This window comes from Poromitra crassiceps (genome assembly GCF_964638095.1).
Source record: "Poromitra crassiceps genome assembly, chromosome: 10".
NCBI lineage: Eukaryota > Metazoa > Chordata > Actinopteri > Beryciformes > Melamphaidae > Poromitra > Poromitra crassiceps.
In genome coordinates, this window is record NC_139631.1 from 3,342,941 (window position 1) to 3,366,172 (window position 23,232).

At 44.8% G+C, this 23,232-nt stretch overlaps 2 protein-coding genes across 3 annotated transcripts in view; both read left to right on the forward strand.

Annotated features, from left to right (window-relative positions):
* On the forward strand, nucleotides 1–18,014 carry vps37ba (VPS37B subunit of ESCRT-I a). Its single transcript, XM_083644910.1, has 4 exons — nucleotides 1–147; nucleotides 6,764–6,935; nucleotides 14,096–14,178; nucleotides 15,259–18,014. The coding sequence occupies exons 1-4, from the start codon at nucleotides 43–45 to the stop codon at nucleotides 15,763–15,765; spliced, it is 867 nt and encodes a 288-aa protein (XP_083501036.1). The 5' UTR covers nucleotides 1–42; the 3' UTR covers nucleotides 15,766–18,014.
* Nucleotides 18,015–21,376: 3,362 nt separating this feature from the next.
* Nucleotides 21,377–23,232, forward strand: part of ppp3cca (protein phosphatase 3, catalytic subunit, gamma isozyme, a) — a 37,871-nt gene continuing 36,015 nt past the window's right edge. For both annotated transcript variants that reach the window (XM_083643813.1, XM_083643814.1), the window contains exon 1: nucleotides 21,377–21,572. In XM_083643813.1, coding sequence (XP_083499939.1) covers nucleotides 21,515–21,572 — 58 coding nt within the window. In that variant the 5' untranslated portion in view covers nucleotides 21,377–21,514. The remainder of the gene's footprint in view (nucleotides 21,573–23,232) is intronic.

Here is a 23,232-nt window from a genome sequence, read left to right on the forward strand (position 1 = left end):
TAGAGAGGATCGCAGACGAGGAGAAACACAAAACCAGCTAAAATGTCGAGTTTTTCCGACACGTTTAGCGCTTACACGATGACACAGCTCAACGAATTGCTGGAGGATGATGAAAAACTCACTCAAATCGTCCAGGAAATGGAAGAGGTACGTCCCTTCGCTTTTGTAGTCTAACGTTAGCAACTGACTCCTTTTCCCCAGTCACTGTTTTTTCTGCCAACCCTTTGTTGTGCTTTCCTGACAGCCTCTCTTTCTACATGTAGGGAAATGGCTGATTCGCAGCACACCGTCACTGCTCATTTAGTTAAAATCTCTTGGACCTGAAACGGTTTTCTAGACAGAACCCCCAAAAGTTTACAAGCAACGTTAACCTTTGGACGGAGCTGGGACATAGCAACATTGTATCAAGTTTTACCACATGCGGCTTCCCACTTTGCGACATATTGTTGCTCCAACGAAGTTCACCTCGGCAGACAGAAGCTCACCTTTTCAATAATAGAATACGACCTGTACAATAAATAGAGCTAGGTCATTTTCAGAAAATAGATTAACTCGTGCAACGGCCTAGCCTCGATAGTCTTGTAGGAATAGACCACCACGCCAAACACAATTTAAAAATCGATCATTTTAATGCTGCCTCCTTTGTCGCCAAAACGTCACTTAACGCCCATGGCACACCGATCAAACATCTGTGTTTGTTGTAGAATCTACAACAAACAGATGTTTGGTTGGTGTGCCTTGGCTGTCCTTGTTGGGAGATGTTTGGTCAGATTCAACACGTTCAATCCTTGTTTGTTAGTGTTTGCCAGTGTTTGCCAAACATTGTTGTTGGCAGTTGTTATGATAATGTTTGATTGGTGTGCCTTTGGCTTAAGCTGTACTGAATGACATTTACCGTTAAACTTTTATGGGTCGGTTAGCCTCTTTCCCACAACTCCCCTCCACCAAATTAACGTTAAGGCCAAAAACCGTGGGTAGTGGCTGATGTGAACAACTAGATTTTATTGGAATTGTTGTGCTTCTTCGTCGATTGTGTATATGACGAATTTACCAGAAGACCATGACTATTCAGAAAAGATAACGACATTAATAAGCAGCAACATATACGAGGTGTGTAGCTATATATGCCGATATGCCGGGTAACATTGCCATATTTTGAATGGAGTCAAGCAACGTTAAGTCAATGAATCATATAGGGGCTCGTTGGCCTTGCTCCTAGCCTACTCACTGTGCAGTCAGATAAGAGGCCCTATTCAAAAAACCCTTGAATTCAATAGCAGGTGCTCAGTGCTTCCAATTACTTTGTACCTGCAAGGATAGGTCTGACCTTTCTTCTGATAAGCAGCTGATAAGCTTCAGTTTGTACACCACAAGCATGGAGTCGGAGATTACAAGCCATGGTCCCTGGAATACTTTTAACACACAAGTTTGGCATACAGAGGGAATATTGACAGATTAGAACAATGTTTAAAGCTAATTGAAAATCCCATTTTAGGGGGTGGGCCTTAGGGCCTATGATCATGATTTGTGACATCACAAATAGTTTGGAAAGATTCCCTGCCTACCAACACGAGCGTCGCAGGTTGGCACCCCCGTGTTACCTCCGGCTTGGTCGGGCATCCGTATGGCACGATTGGCTGTGTCTGCGGGTGGGAAGCACTAGCGCCTCGGCCTCCTCTGGTCAGTCGGGGGCGCCTGTTCGGCGCGGAAGGGAACTGGTGGGAATAGCGTGATCGTCCCATGTCCTACGTCCTGCCGGTGAAGCTCCGCGCCGTCCGATGAAAAGAAGCGGCTGGCAACTGCACATGTATCGGAGAGGGTATGTGTGTCTACGGCTCTACCCAGATCGGCAGAGGGGGTAGCGACGTGGGCAGCAGGGAGGGAGGGGGGGGGGGGGGGGGGGGTGTTGGCCAAGTACAATTGGGGAGAAAATGGTGGGGGGAATCAGAAAAAATCTATGCAAAAAAATAGTTTTGAAGCCAATCCCTGTCCAATATTCACCTTACAAAAGTCAGGGATTTCTGAGTAGTTTTATTTATGTACTGTATGCCTTGGTATCTGTCACCTTTTTCACTATCCATGACTTTGCATCCCTGAAAAGTGTGATTGTGGAAACTTGAAGTCTGCAGTGTCTGCAGACTTTACAGTGAAGTAGGAGACATCTTGTGCCCAGCAGAAAAACTTTTGAGATGAAATATATTTGCATAATTCATAGAGTCTGGATTTTTTTTCATGAGGGAGGAGGAGTAGTAGTCATTGTAAGGATTTTAACAAGATAATTTAATTTTTGTGTGTGAGGGAAAACCATATCAGACAAATTATTATTCAAAGTAGAGTATGGTATACATCTTAAAACATGACTTTAGGCAGTGTTTAAGGTTGTTCTGTGTGAGAGAGAGTGCTGGCTGAATGCCTCAAATGTAAAATAGCCTACAGTGTGAGCCTCTGTTCCAAGACATGGGGAGCCGGCAGGACAACCAGAGTATTGGATCCATTTCAAGCTTGCAAAGTATGAAGGAAACAACATGGTATTATTAGTGATTTGCATGGACGTTGTTGTGCTATCAGCGCCTGTTTTGTGCGGCTGTCTGTTCTGTTTTAGCCCGCACAGACACACACACACACCCTGTCTGATTATCTCCATGGTTTCGTTTTCCTCTTCCCTTAGGTTACAGAGGGGGCGGGACTTGTTTGGTACTGCAATGACACTGCAGTTGTTGACTTTAGTTAGTCATGAGATTAAGACAGGAATCAGCCAAGCACAGACATGCCTCAGCTGTAGGTGGAACTGTTGAATTCTCTGATCGTAATGCAGACATGCCTCAGCTGTAGGTGGAACTGTTGAATTCTCTGATCGTAATGCAGACATGCCTCAGCTGTAGGTGGAACTGTTGAATTCTCTGATCGTAATGCAGACATGCCTCAGCTGTTAGTTGAAACTGTTGAATTCTCTGATCGTAATGCAGACATGCCTCAGCTGTTAGTTGAAACTGTTGAATTCTCTGATCATCATGCAGACATGCCTCAGCTGTTAGTTGGAACTGTTGAATTCTCTGATCAGGTCAGTTGGAACTGTTGAATTCTCTGATCATCTTGCAGACATGCCTCAGCTGTTAGTTGGAACTGTTGAATTCTCTGATCGTAATGCAGACATGCCTCAGCTGTAGGTGGAACTGTTGAATTCTCTGATCATCATGCAGACATGCCTCAGCTGTTAGTTGAAACTGTTGAATTCTCTGATCGTAATGCAGACATGCCTCAGCTGTTAGTTGAAACTGTTGAATTCTCTGATCATCATGCAGACATGCCTCAGCTGTTAGTTGGAACTGTTGAATTCTCTGATCATGTCAGTTGGAACTGTTGAATTCTCTGATCATCTTGCAGACATGCCTCAGCTGTTAGTTGGAACTGTTGAATTCTCTGATCGTAATGCAGACATGCCTCAGCTGTTAGTTGGAACTGTTGAATTCTCTGATCGTAATGCACTGGACGTAACAAAAGACATGGCTGTCATAACTCATTGGCTGAAACCCGAGAGTGACGAGAAGCACTTGACTGTACAGCTCATAGTACAGCTGTAGTATGAGCACAAACCCTCGCCTCCATTCCAGACACATGGTTTGCTGTAGGCGATCGTCTTCTCATTTTGCAAAATGTAACCCTGTCACAGACACACACGCACGCACGCATGCACGTGCGCGCGCACAAAACACACACACACACACACACAGACACACACACACACACACACACACACACACACACACACACACATGTTGCCTTAAATAATGCAAACGACAGCCTATTTCCTTTTGGAGAAGATCCTGAAAATGTCACAGAACTTGTTTAGATTCATATAGATCCTCTATTACCGCAAGGCTTTAGCTCAAACGTGTGGCGTGCGTGCAGCTGTATCACGTCGCTGCTGTATGGCACTTATCTGTGTTCAGCTGTATCACGTCGCTGCTCATGCTGCTGTATGGCACTTATCTGTGTTCAGCTGTATCACGTCGCTGCTCACGCTGCTGTATGGCACTTATCTCCGTTCAGCTGTATATCACATTGCTGCTCACGCTGCTGTATGGCACTTATCTCCGTTCAGCTGTATATCACATTGCTGCTCACGCTGCTGTATGGCACTTATCTCTGTTCAGCTGAATATCACATTGCTGCTCACGCTGCTGTATGGCACTTATCTCCGTTCAGCTGTATCACGTCGCTGCTCACGCTGCTGTATGGCACTTATCTCTGTTCAGCTGTATATCACATTGCTGCTCACGCTGCTGTATGGCACTTATCTCCGTTCAGCTGTATCACGTCGCTGCTCACGCTGCTGTATGGCACTTATCTCTGTTCAGCTGTATATCACATCGCTGCTCACGCTGCTGTATGGCACTTATCTCCGTTCGTGTTTGTGGCTTGTGTTTTTTATGAGGCAAGCCCGGGCTGCCAGACAGGTCTTGGTGCGATAAACGTAAACATTTCATCAGTTTAAAGGTACATTCAACCATGTTTTTGTGTTAAAATAAGTGTTAAATGGCTCTATATTCTTAGAGCAATCACTGAAATAAAGTGTTTGGTCAGTGACTTGAAACCCCCAACCCCCCGCTGTCCTCTATCTCTCTCCTGTAGTCCTGCATGCAGGGCGGACGTATCTCTGCAACCGTAACTCGTAGAGTTCTTCAACCATAACACACTCAGTTATGATACATTTCAACAGTTTAACAGGCCTTCATCTTCAACCCTAACACACACCCAGCTACGATTTCCGCTGAGCTAAAACCAGGGGTGATCTTGATTCGGAGGTGACCTACTGTAGTTTGACCATACGATGGATGTTTTGGCTCATTTTGCTGATCAAAACACCAGAGAAAATGTGCTCAATCAACCCTCAGTAGTTTCTGTGCGTGCTGAATCCTCAGAAAAATGGAATGGAATGGAATTACTCCAGGACAACCCTCCAATAAGTTTAAGCTTCCCATAATGCTTTCAAGTTCGTTCAGATTTAGCAGAGAATACATTTTCGAAAATCAGATGCGACTGCGGTTACAACACCAAGGGAAGGGAGGCGGAAACCCAGCGGTTTTGAGCAGAAGAACTTGTGAAATCTGTAGCCAACTTGACATGGTTTATGTTTGTGACCTGCATTACACCAACCTCCTAAATTCAGCTCTGCTGTCCACCCAGAGTGCCTCTTAACCTACATTTCCTGTGAATTCAATGTTCTCCTGTCTGTTACTGTGTAGTTGGTGCAGAGAGAGAGAGAGCAGAGCGTCGGACAGCATTTCCCCCAGCAAACAATGATGCGTTTGCTTTGACAGAACAAGCCTGCAGTTACATTATATACATGCTATTTAAAGGTCAGAGAATTGGCGCTTAAATTGGCAAATGGGAGGCTGGTAACTTCAGGATATGATGGTGCAAAGCACAGTGGTGATAGCAGGCGTGTTTAGCTGCTTTTCCTGTATGTTGTTTTCCACATTCAACCCAACCCACAGACCAGACCTACTTTTAGAAATTGTAAAGAGCTACGCTACACCAGTGTATTTTTAGAGCTTTCTTACACATCCCTGCTATATTGACAGTGACATTAAGAACATTTTAGCTGGGTGTGAGTCAAGAGGAAGGAGATATTTTCTCATCATATATATGACATTTTATTTTATTGACATTGTAGCTTGTTGTTCTTCGTTCTTACCATGTTTTCCTGACACTGTGTTCCACATGCCATCATATTTTCAATATTCACACTTTTAAGTGACATTTTACATTTTATTTATTTCGCTCAATAAAGAACAAATTCATATTCCCAGTTATGACCTAGCAAGCAATAGGTTAATTGTCTTCAATGGCAGGGGATTAGGTTAGATTCAAACAAAAATGAAATAAGATGCAGCAGTACAGTACTGCTGTACAGCTGGTTTAACCTGGTTTAGCCGGTTCATCTGGTTTAACCTTGTATTGAGCATATTATAAAAAAAAAAATCTGCCAATCTGGTTTCCCTTCATTCAAATGGGGTTGTACTTGTTGGCAGAATTGTCTAGTAGTGACAGCATCTTCTAATAAGGCAGGTAAGGCAAGTTAAACCGTATTGAGAGCAAGAAGGTATCTCAAGAAGGTATCTCACTCCACCGGTAGATTTTCTTCACTTGTTTTAAAGAACAAATGCAGACAGTCCCATGGTATACGTATTCTAGTTCTTTCAATATAAATAGGTTAACAGGAGGTTGCCGGGTTCTTTCAATAAAGAACATGCATGGTTGGTTTGTAGAAAATTATTTTCTGTACAATGAAGTTTGATCGTGTCCAGATATTGTGGAGTGATATCAAACCCTCACACTGACCTGAACCTGTTTTACGGCGTAACGTTATAGAATGGACATTATAAAACAAATAGTGCCAGTTCTTGATCGTGATTGGCTGTGAGCCGTTGTAAAATACTCTATAACCACACACCTGTGACCACAGCACTGTATTACTCTGCCAAACGGTTTTATATTGATCGCTGTATTAAGGCACGTCATCATTTGTGCCAAAGAACTTAAATTGATAAGAATTTATTTATGTATATTTATTATTTTATTAATTAATTTGTTTATTTTACGAGGCAACAAGTTGTATCAAAAGCCTTCCTAAATAATGTCCGGTGGTGCTGTTCAGAGCCCCTGGCCTACATATCAAGTTGCATCATGCAGAAAGCCTTTTTGTTATAGCCAGAGTGAAACCTTAGCATTAGCATCTCGCCTGTGTTCTGTGTTGTAGATGCAGGAGGTGCAGCAGAGCAAGGAGACGACGCTGGCCAGTAACCGGAACCTGGCGGAGCTGAACCTGGACCTCCAGCCCAGACTGGAGCACAAGAAGGACCAGCTCACCAAGCGCTACAGCTGCCTTCAGGAGAGCTTCGAGGCGTACCAGCTCCGCAAGACCACCCTAGGTATCAATATCACTGTTGCAAATAACAATGGGGCTATAACACGAGGGAATCCCTGCCTCTGCTCAAAGAGGGGTTTTGAAGCTCCAATTACCTTTTGTATGACAGCTAGTCTATAGAGAGCCAAAGTGGAACGTCACTTCCTGCTTCAGCACTGTACCCAGAGATTTTCATCCGCCATTAATCTTCCCATAGACATTTCCTAAAATGCTTATAAAAATAGTTGTACTTGTTCAAACCAAACGGTTCAGCTATATCTAGAAACAGGAGAGACCGCATAACATTTCACTCATTTCACACACAAAAAAAATGCAGGTTTAAAGAAAATATTTTTTCTATGTTGTTTTTTAAAGTTTTTGCTCAGATTGAAATGTTCTATGGTCTCTCCCGATTCTAAATATAGCTGAACCGCTTGGTTTGACCAAGTAAAACCATTTTTTATAAGCATTTTACGAAATGTCTATGGGAAAATAAATTGCGGAAGAAAATCTCAGGTACAGTGCTGAAGCAGGAAGTGACGTTCACTTTGCCTCTCTATGGCTAGTCTACTTTCCTGGCTTGTTATAATCAGATAGCGGTTAATACTACAAGTAGAGATTCTGAATATCCTTTGATTATCCTTCCTTAAAACATAACAAGACTGTGCACACTTTGAACCTTTCTATTCACCTTATGTAGCCCCGCCCACTTGACCCATCGTGTCACGACTTCCTGTTCAAAACGCCGGCTGTTTTACCTGCTCAAACTAGTCTGACTCACCTGGTCAAACCTAGCTTGACTCACATATGAGTCAGACTAGGTTTATAAGTCACATGAGTAGGTTTATGAGTTTTTCTGATCTTGGTGTTGTGCAGGATGAATTCCACTTTGTGTGTCATTGTCCCATGTACAACGATTTGAGGAATCCTTTATTTGAGAAAATCCAGTTGAAGAATCCTGGTCTGTTTTGGTTGTTGTCTGAAGGTCATATGTTGAGTTGGCTTTTTGATAAGAACATTTTTGTTTTAGCCAGATTCATAGAAAATGCGTGGCGACTAAGACAGGGAACATTGTACCCGGTATAAGTTGAAATGCATTTTCTTTTCTTGATTCTGTACAAAGGAATATTATGATTTGTCGTGTGGCCATCCTTGCTATTGTAAATATTATATCGTCCACTATCAACTATATCAACCAATCAATCAATCACTCACAGGAAGTGTAAACGCAATCAGAACTTCCGATTGTGTTTGCACTTCCTGTAAAGCTGCGTTCACACCGACCTATTAAAGTTTTTCGCTGGCATCGAGTTTACATACAAAGTCAATGCAAACGAGCGATTGAGCGTATATTCGCCCGGGAGAAAAATCGCTGGGCGTCCGAGTGACAGAGACAGAGCGATAGGGAGAAAATACGCTCGTCGCCCCAGTTGAAATATCCCAACTCGAGCGAAAATACGCTGGCATCAGTCGCTCGTTGTTCAACGCTGATTGGCTGCCGCGTGAGAGCGAGTCAAGGATCACACTGGCTTGGAACAAACCGCTGGTTTATTGTGTGGCAACAAACCGCATTGACAGGCTGACAGCTGACATGATGTCTGTACTACCGGTATGGACCTCGCGTTAGGAGCACGCTGATAGGCTTAGCTTGTAAACATCTACGGTGGCTCGTAGTGGACAAACATCATGACATTGCGTAACGTTATAGCCCCCACATGTCCGTCAATTCGTGTGCCTGTTGATGAGCGATTTAAACAGAGCGACAGAGCGATTCCAAAGGATTGAATCAAGCGAGAGAGCGAAAAATAAATATCTGGTGTGAACACAGCTTTAGTCTCTCAAGCCAGACTGTCTCTTCTACATAAGGTGAATAGAGTCAGTTTACCATTATGGGAAGTTAGGATGTTACATCATGTATTTTTTTAACCCCATTGTCTGTCCTTCTTTGAAATGACTCACAGATCAGACCAGTTTCACCAGTTTCCAGATTTCCCAGCAGTAGCCATAGCCAGCAGCCATATCCATATTACAAACCCCTATCATGTTGCTTCAGGACTCATCATAACTCATCCGTGGCAGTGTCGAGCAGGTTCCAGGACTGAATCAGATCCCCGGCCTCTGCTGTATCTTATAAGGTCTGAGGGGGCCTGTGTTCCTCCTCACTGACACACCTTCACACGGCACTTTGCAGTCTGTGAGCAAGACAGAGTGACGATAATTGTGGCCTTCGTTGACGCAACGGTTGCCAAGCAGCCCACTCAAAATAGCATGCCAACAATTCCCTCTGCATTGTCCTGGCTGCTGCTACGCTGATAAAAAAGTTTGACTCTGCCCTCCTCCCTGCAAGGCATCTAGTCTGTGTTTAAAAGCTATGTGCTGTACAGTATATATGCATGCAATGGCTGTCAAAGTCTATACACCCTTTCACACGTTCTTCTAGTTTGTATTGCCTTGAGGCCTGGATTCAAAACAGTGTTTGCAGAGGCTTATCTAAATAGTCTTACAGCTGTTATTAAAGCACAAGTAGTTTCGATGAAATATTAACTAAAGGTGTGGTGTACACACTTATGCAACCACAGTGATTTGCTTTTCCATTTGGAATCCATTTTTTAGACACGATCAGCCTTGTTTTGATTTTGCTGTATTCCAAACTGAGTCAGTCAGCTGGTTACTACAGTATATCTCAAACTAAGTCAGTCTAGGTATATAGCCTGTTCATTTCACCCCACGACGTGATAACGACAAAAAAAATAGAAGGGTGTTGAATGTGTATATTTGCCTCCTTCACTGTAGGAATATGCATCCCTCCCACCGCCTTGGTCCATATCCTCATGCTGGAGGCGGAGCTAAAGCGATGCAGCAGCCAGTGGTTTTGTTTGTTGACACCGAGAGATGGCTTTTGTCAAATGTAGGTTACCCAGTACAAACCCCCCCCCCCCCCCCACCCCCCACCAGCACCACCTGCACCACCACCACCACGCTAGCTGTCCTAGTTGTGGATTTGCTGTAGTGCAACAGGGGGAAGGACAGGGATGCTCCGAGCTGAGAGCAACTCAGCCGTTTGACCCAGATGAAAGGCCCGGTCCGCGCCGACTCCACATAGTGTGTGTGCTGTGTTCCGTCTGCATACAGTTAGACCCCCCCCTCCTCACACACACACACACACACACACACACACACACACACACACACACCACCACACCAGCACCACTCCCACCCCGAGAAGGGCAGTCCACAGTGGGCCATTGTGCTGCTGGGCCCGGCCAGGGTGAAACAGCACGGTGGGTGGGTGGGTGGGAGTGGTGTATGATGGAACTGGCAGGGAGGACGGGCAGGCGGGGGAGAGAGAGAGAGAGAGAGAGAGAGAGAGAGAGGCCAGCAGCAGGCAGGCAGGCCAAAACTCCCCCTCAGATTCACAGCAGAGGCCGGTGTGGATTCACACAGACTGTAAATGGCTGTCTCATGATCCCCAGGCTCAGACTTGTGTGTTCTGTCCGCTGAGCCAGAGAAGCACAGCTTTGTGCGGAGGAGTGCTGCTGATATGCCTGAGAGTCTGCCTCGTTATGGGAGAGAGGAGAGCTGGACAACAGAAAGGGAGTGGGAATTAACCCCCGGAAAAAAAAGGCTTTGTGGAGCCAAGAGTGGAGCCCCCTGTCTGTCTGAAGGTTTATTCAATTTACACTCTTGTCAGTAAAATCGAGCACAATGCGAATCCACCCGATCGTTCCCCCACCCACTTCCTCCTGATGACTGAGTGGTTAGAGTTCATTGCTAAATTAAGAATGGGTGCACCAGCACCATCAAGTCACATGGCATTTCCACTGCGCTCCTTGAATTGTTGGTCACACAAGCAGCCTGAAAGTTCTGTTCAACACGCAGGGTTTTTCCCCCGCTCAAAATGAGGCGGAGGTGCTACTAGAGCCCAAACCCCATATGGCATTTTTGAGACTGATACCGATTTTAGTGGAGACAAATTCACTGCTTACCGATAGATGGCCTATATGATTCTTCTGAGTTGGATTGAAAATAGGGATGTCGACCGATAACCGTTTAACCGATAATCGACCGTTTCAACATTCACCGAAACAATTTACAGTAGTTTTTAGTTACCGTGTTCCAAAGATGCAGGCATGAAGCGGGCTAATTGACGATTGAAAAGTATCAATTAACGTTACTCTTTACTGTCCAACACATGGCAGTTCGGAGGAATTGTTTCACGAGAGACGGATTGTTTGTAGGCTATTCATAGCTTTCAAGGGGCGTTACGTGCTGCCGGGAACGCCCACCTGGCGGTCAAAAAAAAACTTGTTCATTCCGTTGCCTGCGAGTCGACCCCACGCTGTTTGTTCAGCCAAAGTGCCGGATAGCCTACCTGTTGTGCTATCGGTTGCACTAAACCGACGAGGAGACACGCCTGGCTTGTGTTTTACAGAATCCCGTCGGAGAAAGAAAGGAGAAGGTTGTGGATTTGTGCAACGTGGTTCAGTCCCCTTGAAAGCTATGAATTGATTAACACTGACAGCTGTGTGCAGACTGGCCGCTGCACTTGTCCTCCTCATGTCATGTGTTGTTGTACAGCCAGACACATAGCCTGCGGCCCCAGGGCCAGACCCGGGCCCTGGCCTGGACCATCTCAATCCGGCCCTCAACTTCCTCAAAAGAAAAAACAACAACCTCCAAAAACGAAATAAAATGCAGAATTATGTTAATAAATCTAATCTGCTACAGCCATTGGATTTGTATCACAGTATATATTATATTATATCAGGGGATTAACAGGAGATCAATCACAGACGGAGAGAGGGAGAAATAGGGAGACTCCCGCGAAAATCCAGGCATGTTGACAGGCATGATGTCCAATGTGTGGCCCTTCGCTTACTTGATGTAAGTTAGTATGGCCCTCTGGAAAAAGAAAATTCCCACCCCTGGCCTAGCCCCTTTCACGACCTTCCGGGTATAATAATTAATAATACCCTCAGTCCAGAGACTTCCACGCCACTCTCACGCCCAAGCTGTCTAAATCAGCGATACGCACGTTGAAATGTTTCTGTGACACTTGTAAATACGTGCGTCAGTTTTGTCAAGAGCTGGACATGGCAGGAAATTTAACGGAGGTGGCCAGCTGCGAATTCTCTATGCAGGAAAAGCCCTGAACGATTTCCTCTGATGTGATGTGGTTGTGAGAGGTCTGCTGGTGGCTAGTAAACAGCCAGTAATGGCCAGCAGTAGATCTTTGCCATTCAGTCACAGTGTAGTGGCAATTCCCTATGGAGCGGGTGCACAAGTTCAAACAGCTGTGAAATGCCTGGAGTCATGCTGGGTCAAAAGCTGGTTAAATGAAGCCCGTTAATTTATCCCCACCCAGCCTGGGAGGAGGGTGGAGGACAAGCTAGCCACAAGCTAGCCACAAGCTAGCCTCGCCAGCCTTTTTTTTGTGACCCCGTTTTTTCTTGCCTTCTTGCCTTTTCACAATCCCCTTTTTTACCCCTTATTGAAGCAGGCAAGTTGTAACAGCAGTGGTGTTTACAGTCACAGCAGTAGGGAGAGAAAGTCACTTACATAACCAAACATTTGACACCAGAGAACTGCCAAGAACTAAAGTCTGTGAGGAGGACAACAGGCAGTTAAGTGCTGACGTATTTGAGGGAAGGGCTGATACCATTACACATGTGAGTTCTCCACTTTCTAATTATGAAGAACGCTAGTGAATCTGCTTCTGTTATTATTTGAGGTTGGAGCAATCATTCCAGTGTGGGAAGGTTTTACTCAACAGTCTGTCAAATCTAGAGTGAAAGCTGCCTCGCCCTGGCTTATGGAGCTGCTAACACACCTACTAGTGTTCTAGGTGTTCTACTTCTAGTGTCCCATCATGGGACTCTAGATGCTGTCTCAGAGGCTTTTCTAGAGAGGAAACACTGAATCCTTGTAAATTAGCGGTAGCATCTGTGTAGACATGTCTGGATGCCGGTTCAGCCCTAACCCAGATTACACTCTCACGCAGAAATGAGTCTGTACACTTTTGTACACACCGTTGCCATGCAAAGGAGGACGCCTAGAATAGCACATCAGGTTAGACTAGATTAGGTGTCTCTCCTATAATTTAGGACTTGCTGTATTGTGTGTAGGCCCTGGTGGAATGTAGGTGAATGGACAATCATGGCACACAACGCACCTTATGCACTGTGTGTGTGTGTGTGTGTGTGTGTGTGTGTGTGTGTGTGTGTGTATTCCCAGCTCCAGCTGGTGTAGACTTTCAGCCCTGCGGCTCAGGAACACAAACAGAACAGCCCTCCTCCTTAGAGAGGACCAGTCAGTTTCAGTTGACTCATGGAGGCCTTGTTAGCTCACAGCAAACAGCCACATTATGACGGCAGATTTATTAAACCCATTATTGCCAACACCACACACTTAATTTCAGCTTAACCCTTGTGGATTTTTCAACTGGCGACCCCGGCCGTTTTTTTTTTTTTTTTGTATGCTGTATGCAGCCCCGTGATGTGGAAAATATTTCCATCAAAATGGCACAGTAATTAGGGTCTCTCTTTGGTTGCATATAGTTTAGCTGAATGCTGCGTAGGGCATGTTCTGCCCAGTGTTTGTTGGCGATCCCTCGCTGTCAGGTGAAGAAGCGGTTGGCGACTGCACATGTATTGGAGGGAGGGGGGGGCTAGGGATGCACCGATCCACTTTTTTCACTTCCGATCCGATTCCGATACCTGAATTTGGATATCTGCCGATACCGATATTATGCCGATACCAATATTTTCCTTGAATATACAGTATAGGCAAAGATTTGGCCAATTAAAGTTTTTTTTTTTTTTAATATACCTTGCAAAAAGCAAACAAAATTAAGAAAATATACAAGGCAAAGAAGGATACTATTATACATTATTATACAAATTACGGCCAGCTGTGCGCTGGAATTGCAAAAAAAAAAAAAATCCAGATCCGATCCGTGAATTAGTGCCATATCGGCACCCGATACCGATGGATCGGCCCCATCCCTAGGGGGGGCACACTGACTACTGAGCATACAGGAGTGTGTCTGCTCCCAAATCCCTGGGACAATGTTGATCAGCCGAATTGCCAAAAACACTTTACACTGCTTTACTTGATTGAGGTGTGGCTCGTCCCAGAATAATAGCATTTGTGTTGTTGTTCTTCTTCTTTCATGTTCGCTCACAGACCACAACTCAGGAAACAGCTCCCTGGACACCTTGCTGGCCCTACTGCAGGCAGAGGGAGCCAAGATAGAAGAGGAGACCGAGGTAAACATTTTCCTGCTGTCTTTCCATGGATGACCTCATGTATCCCCCTAGTGACACGAGCCAGTAATTCATATAGCTGCCTTTCCTGTTATCTCAACAGATGCTTTGTGGTTTCAATGTTAGACTCTCTTGTTGGATGACATAGGGGCGGCAGGGTGGAATAGTGCTTAGACATATCATGATCGTATAACTTCAAGGTCATAGGTTTGATCCCCGCAACAGCTCCTCCACGTCCTGTCAAAGTGCTCTTGAGCAAGACACTGAGCCCAAGTTGGTCATTCATATAAGTGGCTTTGGATAATGCTGTATTCACAATCAAATGGGAAATGCTGCATAGAAACTATCTGGTTTGACAATAATCAACCTGTTGCTCTAACGCTAGGGCCGGGTATCGGTACTCGATAGGTATCGACCAAAATAACCCAGTACCAAGTAGTATTGAAACTTCTCCAGTCAAACAATACCTGCATTTGATCCTATTTGTATGGTTTTGCTCGCAGCCAATCACCACACACCTTCTTCGATTTAATGCTACGTGTGATTGGCCCACTACCACAGCAGCTACAAACCATACAGTCTGTGGTGGTGAAGTCGAGCGCGGTGTATGTATGTGACGGAGTTGGCTGTTCAGCGTGCCGAGATGTCACCAAAACGTTAAAACGTATGGCTATACTACACAAAAAAGTATCTAGTTAAGTACTGTATTGGGAGCAGTATCACTTTAAGGGTACTGCTATTGGTACTAGTACTGGTATCGTAATTTTTTTTTTAAACGATATCCAGCCGTATCCAAGGCTTATTCCATATGGTGTGAATGCAGCATTAGAGCTTGAGTTTAAAACTTTGGGGGTTTTAAATGTAAACTCTTTCCATAGACGTCACATCCTTGTGTTTTGTGTTCCTTTGACTCTGTTGCATTTGTTTGATGGCTTCATGCTTTTCTGTGATCTTCCCTGGACGCCAGTCTGTTATTATTTCCACCTTCATGCCACATGCTGGGCTCCCAGCTTTAAATCAGAAGGGGCTTCTCTGCGCTTTCCCTAAACGTGCCTCCAATTCTCTCTCGACCTCTGTCCACAGAACATGGCTGACTCGTTCCTGGACGGCGACGTGCCCCTGGATACATTCATCGACGCCTACCACAGCCAGAGGAAGCTGGCCCACCTGAGGAGGGTGAAGATCGAGAAGCTGCAGGAGATGGTGATGAGGGGCCAGCGGCTGCCCCAGATGCCCCCGTCCACCTCGCGCTCTCAGGACGTGGCGGCGGTGGCGGTGGCGGCCAGGCCTCCGTCCTCCCTCCTCAGCGAGGCGGGCGCAGGCTCCTCCCCCCTCGCTCAGCCCCGCAGGAAACCCCCGCCGCCTCCGTCCCAACCGCTGCCCCCTCTAACCCCGGCTCCACCTGTCCCCTCCCAGCCTCCCGTCTTCTACGCCGCAGCTCCCTACCCTCCCATCCCTCCCAGGGCGGGCCAACACTTCCCCAACGTCACCGCGAGCTACTCCAACCCCTTCCTGTCTCAGTATCCCCCCGCTCTGCCCCAGAGGCCCCCGCCTCGTATGACCCCGCAGCCTGGCTTCATCATGCAGTAAAACACAATAATAATAATCAATCCGTTGCCACTCAGAGGACGCAGTTTGTGTTTGCGGACTTTTCACTACTGGAGCTCCTCTGGGAACTATCTTCCGTGTCGTCCATGCCTTCTTGGAATTTGACCAATCAGCAGTACAAGAAGGCGGAGCCGCACCGGCTGGTCTGGTCACGTTCAGCTGCAACGGATCTACAATCATCTCTGTGGATTTGTGTGCTCGCCTCCCTACAACACTCCTGTCAACACTCTACACAAAATGGACGTGACCAGACTGGTCTTGACGCCCTTTTTGGAAGGGCTTACAGCAGGCTGTAGTGAAACAAGGGTCAGTGGACGGGCCAGCGGCCTGGGACCGGCCATTTATCTGCACTTTTGGTCTTCAGCTCTGCATGCCCATTCGTTTTCAGTCTCTCACTCCCCTCCAATCTTGTTTATCCCACTATGCTGTCATTTGTAAGGAAGATTAGAGTCATTCCAAAAAGGGGTTGAATTCGTTATTTTCTATTTTCCTGCTGCAGCTTAGTAATTGACTGCTAAACTATTATGCAAGCAAAAGAGAGACCTTAATTACTGTGCAGTTTTGATGGAAATATTTTTCCACATCATGTTCAGGCAAAACTGCATCTCTGCTGTTTTTGATTAAAAGAAAATCCACAAGGTAGGTACATCGAAATATCTGAACTTCAGCAACATTTTTACGATAGAGTACTAATGAAGTTATGTTAATAATAATAATTGCCAGGATAGACTGATTAACATTGTTCTGTGTACAGAAGGGCTTTGGTTAGTGTATCTCTTGTTCAACGTGTGGATGTGTCTAAAGAGTGTGCAGAGACCTGCCTAGGTCAAGATGGCCGATGGTTCTATCCGGTCCCCCCTCAGGGTAGATGGTTAAGTGTAAGAGGTGTCGAAGGAGAGCGCTAGAGGTGTTAAACACTCCTAAGTTATTCTAAAGGCTAAGCTAGGCCTTGCCTCAAATGAAGGATTTATGTATAGCCATACAGTACATTTCGTCTGTGTTGTTCTCCACGTGTTCATGTTATAATGCAATTCTCCTCCTTTCGATGTCTATTGTCTTTCACATCCTCATTTGGGATTGAAAATGATTATATGAACGACTGTTCGGATGTCATACATTTGGATCTGTTCTCCTTTTTCCTGTCAGTGATTAACATTGAGCACCAAAGACTCCCCATGTCACACCCTGTCCAACGTCTTTTGCTACGGTCTCTTCTTTCTTTTATGTCAACGCAACATTTAGTGAGATAATCGGCCGCATTTCCCCATCATATCTGCTTGCGGTCGTGCAGATGACGGGCGTTCACGTTAGCAATGTTGGAGCTGAAACTACTACTCTTTTTGTAAACATGCAAGCCAGATCTCACCAAACTGACAAAAGAGGATCTCGGCCAAGGTCAACCTGGCTGTGGGAGGAAAGTCTCTTTTCTGGTGCGATACCGATTCACTCCCCCTCCTGACTGCTGTCGCTGTGCACTGTTGAAGAGCCGCGAGTGCCTACACTTGAACTGACGTTTGATCCCATCCTGCTGACTACTCTGTGTTTCTCCGTGTGACTTGGCCTGACGGCTGTGGATGCCGTCACCCCCCCCCCCCCCTTTTCAAAAGGTCTTCTTCTCCTGCGACTGATTGGATGCAACGCCAGAAGGGAGAAGACTCCTCCTTGTCCGTTTGGTCAGTAGGAGTCGAAAGGCCAGAACGGAGCGCTGTTGAACGTGGTGTGCCAGAGAGACAAGAGACATCTCAGGCTGTGTGCCTTCCTGGTGCTTGTGCTACTGCTCTTCCATCCTTTCTACATCGTATGGAGGTTTGCTCGGGGGTGGCTTTGAAAATCTCTGCATGTTTGTTTTTGATTTTTTTTTTTTTTTAATAATGGTGAAATAACAGGGCTCTGAGATGTTCTCGTTTCATATCAGTGATAATTTGCCACCTCCCCACGGCAAAGAAGAGGACCACCGAATGCAAAGCATACTCGTCGGCAAGCAAAGCTGCAGAAGCTAAAGCGTCAATGTCTCGATAAACCAGCATTTCTAACCACTAACAATGAGTACTTCTCGTGTGCATGGGCTTTGCTCTTTATGTCAAGTCGGAAGGTTCCTCTTTAATACTTTTCTTTTAGCTGTTGAGCTGCTTTTTATTGTTTGAACTCATCCTCTGTACCCATGGTTTTATATGTGGTTGGTGATATTTTCAGTGTAACGTAGGTATTTACTTATTATAATGAATGTTTAAGTGGAGTTTAAGCCTATTTTCAAGTTAAATAAATCAAGTTTTTGTATGTTTTTTTCCTGTTGCTCTCCCCCACACACACACCACCTTCCATCTTCCTCCTCACTCAGTTTTCTCCTTATAGATTAGGATTGTCAAAAGTATCGATAAAAGTCAATACTAAAAATTTGAAATGGATACAATACTCATTTGCAACAGGTATCGAAAGTATCAATAAGTATCAATACTACAAATTTGAGCCGGATACAATACTCATTTGCAACTGTATCAATATCAGATTCAGCAGTGCTTTCACTTAATGAAAAATCAAACATACCACTGATTTCTCCTTCCCTGTCATTGGTGGGTATATTTTGCTTCAACAAGTTCAAAGCATTCCGATGACTAGAGCAGGGGTAATCTGCTGTGTTATGATAGGCTGATGACTAGAGCAGGTGTAATCTGCTGTGTTCTGATAGGCTGATGACTAGAGCAGGTGTAATCTGTGTCAGGTCAAAGTTTGTAATGAGTTTTATCGGGCCTAGATTATGGAGAAGTGTGCGTCTGTCCATCTGTCTTTATTTTTTTATGCCTGTTGATGTGTTGTCATCCCGCTGTGTGGTATCGAAAATGGTATCGAGTATCGATATTTTACTGGGTATCGGTATCGAAGTAGAAATTCTAGTATTGTGACATCCCTAATATAGATACAGACACACATGTATACATACACATACACCAGGAACACAGATAAGGATAAGGGGACCTTGATACTTCCTGTGTTCAATACAGTCACCAGATAACCGGAGAACTGCTTTAAATAGCCTACTAAATTCTGAATCTGGTATAATATGCTCTTTATGAATGTAGACTCCAAAGCAGTTATTTGTTTAGATACTTTAAGAATATAATTAGAATTTCATGTCCCCCCTCAGCGATTTTAAAGCAAAATCCCACATTTTCATGATTTTCTTGCATGATAATTGGTGTTCCTTTTATAGGCCTATGTTGCAGACTGCTGGAATGTGTGACTAAATTCTATTTTCTTTTTTCATCTATGATTTTGTTCTGTTTCTCATGGGGGGGGGGGGGGGGATTAATTAAACGATTTATTAACTGCTTCACAGTGAAATTTGACTGTACAAGGAGGCTTTATTATGAGCAACGCTTAAAATGACTTGTGGTTCTGAATGCACCCCGGTACTTTAATGTAATGCTGCATTCAAGTCCCATGGGAAGGACAGAGCTTCCTGCTAGAAAATACCATTCATCGGCACCTGGCAAGTATGACTTGGCCTGAATTCTGACATCAAGTAGAAGGAGAAGCACAGACTTATTTCTTTCTCAATGTCTTTAATTCAACAGCATAGTTGACTGAAATGTTTCAATTTGCATTTTAATCCGGGGCCAAACAAGAATATTGGGTAGCAAAATACATCTAAACATCCTCAAACAACAGAGCACCCTAAAGGACAATCAGACCAATTGCAATGAAGCCATAATCTGCGTCACCTGCATGACTACTATCTAGGTTTGCTTTACATGTAAAGGCACCCTCTTCTGGTTACATTAAATTGCTGTATATATTATGGCACCATCTTCTGGTTACATTAAGCTATATCACTCATTAAAATAGGGGCACTCACCAGTAGACTGATGACAGCTCGTGTTGTAAGCAAATGTGAGCTGGGGCAAATAATGAGTCCATTTTCGTTTCTGCTCTGGGGAAAGGGTGCGCAGGAGGTCATGGAGGGAACGAGAGCTAATGAGCCCTCGCTACAGGCATAGCCTGTGACGTCACGTTGAAGGGGGTTTACCCAGGCTGGGACAAAATCTTATCAAATGGGGGTCCATGGTCTAATTTGTGTCAATAAGGGTCCTTGACATGAAAAACAAACATGAACCACTGCGTTACACTACTTAGTTAGTCAGGTAAGTAATAATATTAGGCTTCGTAATGCATCATAACTTGTTACCCGCAACACTGCTTCCTGGTTCCTGCTTCCACAGATCCAGTGATGTAGTTCTACTGTGTGTCCACTAGATGGAGACATTAACCGCATCATCTACAGTGAACTAAACAGCAGACCAGCATACTGTGGTTAAGCCATGGATGGGAGACCACCTGCTTCATTTAAGTTTGTGGCAATACAGTAATTTATTATTAGCCTATATTAACCTTAGGCCTACTTAAGGGCAAGTGCAATATTGCTGTCCATATGCTCCATACCAGCTTGGACCCTGTCCCTTGCCCTACAGTTGTTACTAATTTGCTTTGTTTCCAATGTACAGCTGCAGTAGGCTCCCTTGTGTGTGTGTGTGTGTGTGTGTGTGTGTGTGTGTGTGTGTGTGTGTGTGTGTGTGTGTGTGTGTGTGTGTGTGTGTGTGTGTGTGTGTGTGTGTGTGTGTGTGACATTGATGCATATCACCAAGTAGTCTACTCATAGATGGATGTCAGAGATGGGGGATAAAGATGAATTGTGCTTTCATTGGATCAACAAGGAAAACACATTGGGATACATGTAGGCCTAAAAAAAAAGCCAAAAAGCGCTACTGTTACAACAAAAACACCACGCTAAAATACGTCAACACTTCAAAGTTGTTGATTTGTTTTTGACCCATGAGTCCACCAGACTTGACGAAGTTACTTGAATGCCTCGTTCATACAGCATGCGCTCACCTCGTAATTACTTCGGTATTTCCCACAGGACTTGAAGGCAGCAGCATTCGACAACGAACCACCTCTTGTTGTCATAGGTTGTTATGAACGCACCCCAGTCACTCTACACGTGTTACGTTTCCATAGTCACGTCATTGGCTCCACCATGTTGTAGGAAATCGCCGCTGCTGCGCCTCAGATTTTAATCCGAGGAGGAGGATACGGTCAAGAAAGACGCTGTCTGCAGCTTGGAAACACTCCCCGGTATCTAACTGTTAACGTTACACAAACTAATTAAAAACGCGACTTTACGTGCTGTTGTAGATTTTCACATGGAAGCGGGCTGCAAATAGAAGATGAGACATCTGCTTGTAGTTGCTGTTTGCCAGTATGCTGACTTCCCAATGTTAACATGTTAGCCAGCTACTAGCGTTAACTAGCTAAAAAAGAGTAAGGAAAGCGGATTAGCTGCTAACGTTAGCCTCCCACTGGGTAATATCCAGGTTTTTGTTGCACCTGGCAACCACTACCTAGCAAGCTATTGCCTCTTGGGATTGTTATTAGAGTTTTTTTTTACTACTTTGATTCGATCTTAACGTTAATCAATATTCAGCGTCAATGTTGCTGCACGCTAGCGTGAACGTCTCAAACCACAGCAGCAGCTAGCTCTCTCGCTAGCTATCCCGACTGTATTTTAGTTGGAAAGAGAGAGAGGGGAAGACAATCGTACCTCCACACAGACCAAGATTAAAACGGCAAGACGGAGCTGTGGGCTAAATTTATGTGCTAGCTTGTCATCGGGCTAGCCAGCAAGACAGCTGTACAAGATTTGAATCCCCGAAATTAGCCTTCAGGCGAAGCGAACATGTCAGGGAAGGATAAAGACAAAGATAAACAGTCCACAACAGAGCGGCTGATAAAAGGTGAGTGTTTTCTTCAATGTTACCCGAGTTATTTCCACTTAGACAGTGTTAATGTATGGATTGGAAACCACCTGTAGCTTAACTTTGGCTCATCTCCTTGTCACTTATCAAATGTATGTATGTATGTATGTATTTATTTATTTATTTATTTATTTATTTATTTATTTATTTATTTATGTCTGTATGTATGTATGTAATCCACTATTTGATTTATGGTGTTACTATTGTGTCTTTATGGAAATGTGGCCATTGGCCATGTGTGATGAAAGATGTAGTGTCAGTTCTTGAGGAATCAGTGTGTGTTACAGTATAGCACAGACAAAAACTTAAGCAGCTGCCAGCTCCCACATTATCCACTCTTGCTTCTGTGAATAGAGGTGAGTCGGGGAAGTACCACTGCGATTCCCCAGGGTGATCTAGCTAGCCTGATATCCACAGACTCACAGAATGCCACTATAAACTACATCAGAGAGATCACAAGTGAAAAATGCTCCTGTATTGGTGTGCGGTGAGGTGGATTATGTCCTGCCCACTGGGGGATGTTGTGGCTCATTGGACAGACAGGACATCATTAGTTGTTGTCACTGCACTCGACAGCCCTTGCCAAGTCTGAGGCAGCTCCCATTCCCAAGGGATACCCTCAGCCCCCACCACCTACCACCACTTTATGCCAACACAGTACTCCTCCCCACCCACGCCCCTGTCTGCGAGGGCACTTAGGAGTGTGTCCTGCCAGGGGACTGGAATGCTAAAGTGTGAGCCAGTGAGCAGAGGGTGAGTTAATTGTGGAAAGAATCTCCCCAGTGATGTTCCCAACACGGCCAGCCACATGATGGAGAGAGAAAATAGTAGGAAAGTGACAGGCGAGGAGAGAGTGAGCGAGAGATCTGTGTCAACTGAGCATGCTCGGCCCGATGACAGACACACACACAGACACACACACACTGTGACACACACTGCCCAAGTTGCTCAAGTGATGTCACTCGAACGAAGTTAAAACAAAGTTTATTGTGCGTGCAAAATGCACTTTATTTGGGTTTAAAATGGAGAGATTTAGTGTCCCATGCATAAAACAAAACTTGTCCGATTTAACAACACTGAATATCAGCATAAAATATCACTAAAAGCATCTTCAGTAAAAAAAAAAAAACATGGCTATCAAATTGGTCTTCAGAATCTATCTATATCAGTTAACCTTATTGGGTTTAGCCAGGAAGCAACAGTGTTGGTTCCAGTGTTGCAGAGGGCTTAACTGGTAGACTACCTTAGGCCAATGCTGCTCCGGTTATGCAAGTCCTTCAACAGTTAAGCTCATGCACTGCTGACTATTGTGGATGACCTGGTAGCTCAATCACTTGGTCATTTGATCTGAAGTTCTCTCCTTGGGCTAGAATACTGTGTGTAATGTGTATAGTGTACTTACTGAAAACAAAGTTACATTTTCACGTGTAAAAAAAAAAATCATATTTCTGTTGCAACCAGAGTTGATGTCAGCTTTGCTCTTCTTAACTGAACTGGATCGCTGGCTGCTCTGTGTGCATGCTGAGCCTGCGTGTCTGCAATAAAAAAAAACAGGCAGAGGCCAGTGGGGAATGTACGCCGCTGTTACACATGACTGACTGACAGAGACGACGAGCAATGAGCCAGGGCCTGGCCATTT